At 39.3% G+C, this 6,000-nt stretch overlaps 1 protein-coding gene across 1 annotated transcript in view; it reads left to right on the forward strand.

Moving 5' to 3' along the window:
- Positions 1 to 6,000, forward strand: part of SUPV3L1 (Suv3 like RNA helicase) — a 33,341-nt gene that overhangs the window by 3,106 nt on the left and 24,235 nt on the right. The window contains exons 3-7 of the mRNA XM_006761000.2: positions 31 to 108; positions 848 to 955; positions 1,895 to 2,009; positions 3,180 to 3,348; positions 5,619 to 5,730. Of these exons, the coding sequence (XP_006761063.1) occupies positions 31 to 108; positions 848 to 955; positions 1,895 to 2,009; positions 3,180 to 3,348; positions 5,619 to 5,730 (582 nt within the window). The remainder of the gene's footprint in view (positions 1 to 30; positions 109 to 847; positions 956 to 1,894; positions 2,010 to 3,179; positions 3,349 to 5,618; positions 5,731 to 6,000) is intronic.

Genomic DNA, 6,000 nt, shown 5'->3' on the forward strand with positions numbered 1-6,000 from the left:
AATTTTAAATTTTGATATGTTTTCTTCCAGATGAAGTAAAGAAGATCTTAGACCAGTTTTACAAGAGGAAAGAAATTCAGAAACTGGGTGCTGATTATGGACTCGATGGTAATGCTAATGACATTCTATTTGAGATATTTTATTACTTTTTAGATTATAGCTTTGTGAGTATGGTGTAGCACTTGTGTGTCCTGGACATCCTATCCTATATAATAAAAGGCTATTATGCAAATCGACCAGAATGGTGGAATGACTGGTTGCCATGATGTGCACTGACCACCAGGGGGCAGACACTCAACGCAGGAGCTGTCCCCTGGTGGTCAGTGCACTCCTACAAGCGGAGTGCTGCTCAGCCAGAAGCCCTGAGCCGGGCTCACAGCTGGCGAGCGCATAGGTGGTGGTGGTAGCCTCTCTCACCTCTGGGGCAGAGCTAAGGATGTCTGACTGCCTGCAGGGAGTGGGCTTAAGCCATCAGTCGGACATCCCCCGAAGGCTCCTTGACTGCAAGAGGGTGCAGGCCGGGCTGAGCTCTCCCCCCGTCCCCTGCACCAATTTCGTGCTTTGGGCCTCTAGTACGTACATAGTTGTCATTGGAGGATGTCCCTGATGTCTGCTTCTATCTGAGCAGGAGATGGGCAAGACGTATGTGGTGAGCCAGACATATAGCAGAGAGCTGTGTGTTTAGCTTTCCTTCATGTTGTGCTAGGATTTCAATTTTGGCCCAGATCTGATAAAGCAAAAAAAAGGACACTTTGATTAATTAGGTGTGATGTGTATATGCACTTTTTAAAGTGACAAAAGAGATGAAAACTAAGCCCTACCTATTTTGATTTTGTATTTCCTGCAGCTCGTCTCTTCCATCAAGCTTTCATAAGCTTTAGAAATTATATCCTGCAGTCTCATTCCTTGGATGTGGACATTCACATTATTTTGAATGATATTTGCTTCAGTGCAGGCAAGTGTTTATAGAGATTTTTTAAAATTCTGTTGAACATACTTCCTATTTCCTTCATGTTTATTTCTGTAGTCGGGGTTTATTTGTGTAAAATAGGCGCTCTTAACATTTTCTGTAAATAATTTAGTGCTTGCATAGGAGGCTGTCTGGGTCCTGTTGCTTTTATATAGGGTTCCTGAGCTAGTTATTACATCCCCCATATGTCTTAGACTGGAGGCAAGTTTGATCTGTTACCATCTGCTCTTCACTATGTGCTAATATGGGCCCCAGTGGGATGAACTCTAATACAAGGTAGAATTAATGCATAGCAGATTCCATCTGTTTCTGCCACTGTTTCTTTACTGCATCAGGACAGAGTTCTTGCCGTAAAAGAAAAAAGTAAGACCGTCATTATTTTGTTCCCATAGGCAGCTTGGTTTTGATATATATATTTTAAATGTATTTGATTATTAGACCTTTGCTCTGTGCCACGAACTGAGGTGGAACCTGGATACAAAGCAGAATGGGCCACAGCCTCACCCTCAGAGCCACTAAGGTGTGGAGACTTCTTGCTGAGAAATCAGTCTTGTTCATGTTTTACAGTGGTCTCTGTAGTTTAACCAGTGTTTGCATTTCTTGAACCACAGGCCTTCTTTCTAATGTATATTTCTAGGTTCTTTATTTTTTAATTTAACTTTCACCAATGCTGACCTTAACCTGCTTGCATTGGATGAGTAGAACATGGTGGATGGCAACCAGTTTTCTCTTTTCATAGGAAATATAAGTGAAATTGGGAGGCGCATATAAGACAAAGCAGATCTCAGAAAAGGGTAGCGTTCCTTGCTCCAGGGTTTTTCTTTTTAACCTGGTAATGTCCCTGAAACCTAGCTCACTAAGAAAACAGGGTAGTTATGGCTGACACGTAGGTTGCACCTGTTAATGCAGTGTTTTGTTTTCCAGCTCATGTGGATGATTTATTTCCGTTTTTCTTGAGACATGCAAAACAGATATTTCCTGTGCTGGAATGTAAGGATGATCTACGTAAAATCAGTGACTTAAGAATACCTCCTAATTGGTTAGTTTCTTCATTTGTGGATTTGAAATTTTCAGTTTCTAATCTTGGGAGATTATTATTTTTTTAAATTATATTCTGGATGGTAAGATATGAGGAGTCTAGATTGTGTTTCCCCTAGGAAAAGGCCGTTAATTCTGGCAGGCAGTAAACTGCTGTCTCCCCTTATCCTGCCAGCTCGGTTTTAAGACTTATCACTGCACATCTACAGTAGCCCTCACGGTAGGGTGTTGTCCTTGTCATTCAGGTGTGGCCTTTCCGGTGTCTCTGCTGAGTGGCTGGGGCGGTAATGAGCTCTCTCATAACCACTGTGGCAGAACTCCAGTGTCTCCTAGTACTTTGCCACCTCATTGAGACTGTCTGCTCAGACCCTTAGCAAGCTATTCTCTGCTGGGTGCTGCCCACGTTCAGCCCAGCCCTGGGCCAAGGGCCCACAGGGAGCTCCCACACAGGCTTCAAGGCCCCCTCTTTACTGCACCCTTTTTCCTTCCACACTCTGTTCTTTAACTTTCAGCTGCTTCAGCCACGGAGAAGTTGGTCTCGGCTGCTCAGCTCAGTGGGACCATCATACTCTGCTTGGATTCCACCTCCTTATTCCCTACTGGGTGCAGTGGGGCTCATCTCAAGTGTTCCCTTCTTCTGGGCCTGCCGTCCTGCGTTGCCTATTGTCCATGTCCCCAAGCAGCTGCTGCATATATTTTGTCCAGTTTTGTACTTGTCTATGGTGGGAGGGCAAGTCCAGTACCACTCATCATGGCCAGAAACAGAAGACTCAGTCATTATACTGTATACACTGAAATTCAGAAGCCTGGGAATATTTGCTTATAATGTCACGTGTTGAGAGCTGTGGAAGTGATGTGAACATACCTATGGAGCTAATAGTAGTTTACATTTATTTTAAGTAACTGCAGAGGGAAAAGGATTTGTACAGTGGTAAAACTATCCAATAAATTAATTTGCATTTGGATTTTTCTGTCCTCTAGTTAGTAAATGTCATTCTTGGAAAGCAGTCATTATTTTAGTGTCAATATGACACGTGTCATTAATTTTTTAAAAGATGTTACCTTGTAAATGTTAAGAGAATGTTTCATTAGAATTTTTTTCAATTGGGAACTTTGCCAAGATGGGTTTTGAAATTAATAAGGTTAAGCTGTTTGCCTACTTATGTTTTAGGTACCCAGAAGCCAGAGCCATACAGCGGAAGGTAATATTCCATTCAGGCCCCACAAACAGTGGAAAGACTTACCATGCAATCCAGAAATACTTGTCAGCAAAATCTGGAGTGTATTGTGGTCCTTTAAAATTACTGGCACATGAGATCTTCGAAAAGAGTAATGCTGAGGTCAGTATATTACCAAATATTTGCTCCTTGTTAATTTTGTGTGTGTGGGTTGGGTAACAAGGAAGATGGGACGGTGGAGTGCATATGTAGTATGCCCTTCATTAACAAAAATTGCCATATTTCATTGCACCTAAGAAGCCATCAGTTGTAAGATGTGCCATTATTTTATGTACAGTTGAGAAATAAGTACTGCCAAGTGAACTCTGACATGCCATCAATTGTTAAGATAAATCCTGTAATAATGTGCGTATTAGAATGAATGAAATATGTTGTTACAGAGTATTTCACATATTCAGAGATATGCTGAGAATAACAAGTAATGCTGAGGTCAGTATATTATCAAATTTTTGCTCCTTGTTAATTTTGTGTGTGTGGATTGGGTAACAAGGAAGATGGGAGGGTGGAGTGCATATGTAGTATGCCCTTCATTAACAAAAATTGCCATATTTCATTGCACCTAAGAAGCCATCAGTTGTAAGATGTGCCATTATTTTATGTACAGTTGAGAAATAAGTACTGCCAAGTGAACTCTGACATGCCATCAATTGTTAAGATAAATCCTGTAATAATGTGCGTATTAGAATGAATGAAATATGTTGTTACAGAGTATTTCACATATTCAGAGATATGCTGAGAATAACGCAAATAATCTGAACTCACTACCCAATTCCCGTCAGATTCTAACATTTTGCCATACTTGTTTTATTTACTTTTTTTAAGAAATAAAATACTGATATAGTTGAAACTCTGTGAACCCCTCCTTTGCCCCTTAGAGTTAACCACTACTCTGTTGTGATGTTTAATTTACCCTTTGTGAGATTAGCCCTCTGATACGATCAACTAGAACCAATGATAAAGACTGAAGCCACCTTTTCAAACCTGAAAAGGACTGAATGCCCTGTGGTCTAAGGCATCATTTTACTAAATGGGCTAAAATTTGGTTCATTGTTTTATTATGACTGTAATGTGTGATATTTCAGTTTTGGTAGGTAATTTGTATTCTCTATTTTCCTTTTTTAAGAAATAAAATATTGATATAGTTGAAACTCTGTGAACCCCTCCGTTGCCCCTCAGAGTTAACCACCACTCTGTTGTGATGTTTAATTTGCCCTTTGTTAGATTGGCCCTCTGATACTATCAACTAGAACCAGTGATAGACTGAAGCCACCTTTTCAAACCTGAAAAGGCCTGAATGCCCTGTGGTCTAAGGCATCGTTTTACTAAATGGGCTAACGTTTGGTTCATTGTTTTATTATGAGTATAATGTGGGATAAACCAGTTTTGGTAGGTAATTTGTATTCTCTATTTTTTTGTTCTGAATAATTTATGTAATTTTCATACATAATTATCTCTTTATCCATAAATACTTAAAAAGTATTTCCTCAGAACAAAGACTTTCTTTATATAACCGCAGGATATTTATCCAAAGCGGGTCATTTGGTATTGATAGACTACTATTATTAAATCCATACTCTATGTTCAAGTTTTGCCAATTGTCCAATAACAATACTCCCCCTTGCCCTCACTGCCCCCACCTCCAGGTTCTGTTCAGGGACTCACACTTTTTTCATTCTTATATCTCTAGTTTCTATTAATCTGAGGCAATTTCTTGGTCTTCCTTTGTCTTTCATAACCTTTACGTTTTGGAAGATGACTACAGGTCAGTTGTGTTGTCAACTGTCACCCAGTTTGGATATGTCTGATGTTGCCTCATGATTAGTTTCAGGCCACTGGGGAGACCAGCTGTCCCAGTTGGCCTGGAGTTTCCCAGATTTAGCACCAGAAGTCCTTCACCCTTGGGAACACCTCATTCCTGGGAAAACCAGGGTGGTTGATCACTCTGATACACCATAGCATTGATATTGGTCCTTCTCAAGGAATTATATTGGGAAGACTGTACAGTTTTAAATTTTATTTATAATATTTTTGAATTTAGAAATCATGTTCATTTTATTTTAATGAACTGAAATAGTATAGAAACATACAAAGTTAAAAAGTGAAACTCCTATAATTTCTCATGCTTTTGTTACCTGAGAATTTAGCTGCCTTGAGGTGTTTCCAAGTTTTATGTAGGTTTTGTAATAAAATGCTGTCACAAACAGTAAGATTTCAGCTTTTATTTTTTATTAAAAATATTTGTTAAAGGATTGGGAATATTTTGTTTCAGCTATTTGACAAATAAATTTGATCATAATGGTGAGAATACTTTATCAAACATTCAAAATTTCTTTTCAAAGTGAAAGTAATTCCAGGTTTCTTTGTCATCCTAGGGTGTGCCATGTGACTTGGTAACTGGTGAAGAGCGTGTGTTAGTAGAGCCAAATGGGAAACAGGCTGCCCATGTTGCTTGTACTGTTGAGATGTGCAGTGTTACAACTCCTTGTATGTACACACTATTTAAAACAGCATTTTTGAAAAATTTTAAACAGTGATGAACATATGAAATGTTTTCTATTGTGAAAAAATTTAAGTTGAGACAAAGAAGAGAATAATACAACAAAAAGTATCTACTATCACTAATGAATGCCTAAAACTTTCTGTCATGTTTGCTTTTTTTTTTTTTTATTTCAGAGAGGAAGGAAAAGGGAGAGAGCGAGAGAGAAACATCAGGGATGAGAGAGAATCATTGATCGCGTGCCTCCTGCACGCCCC

The sequence above is a fragment of the Myotis davidii genome, unplaced genomic scaffold (assembly GCF_000327345.1).
Source record: "Myotis davidii unplaced genomic scaffold, ASM32734v1 scaffold134, whole genome shotgun sequence".
In the NCBI taxonomy this organism is placed as follows: Eukaryota; Metazoa; Chordata; class Mammalia; order Chiroptera; family Vespertilionidae; genus Myotis; species Myotis davidii.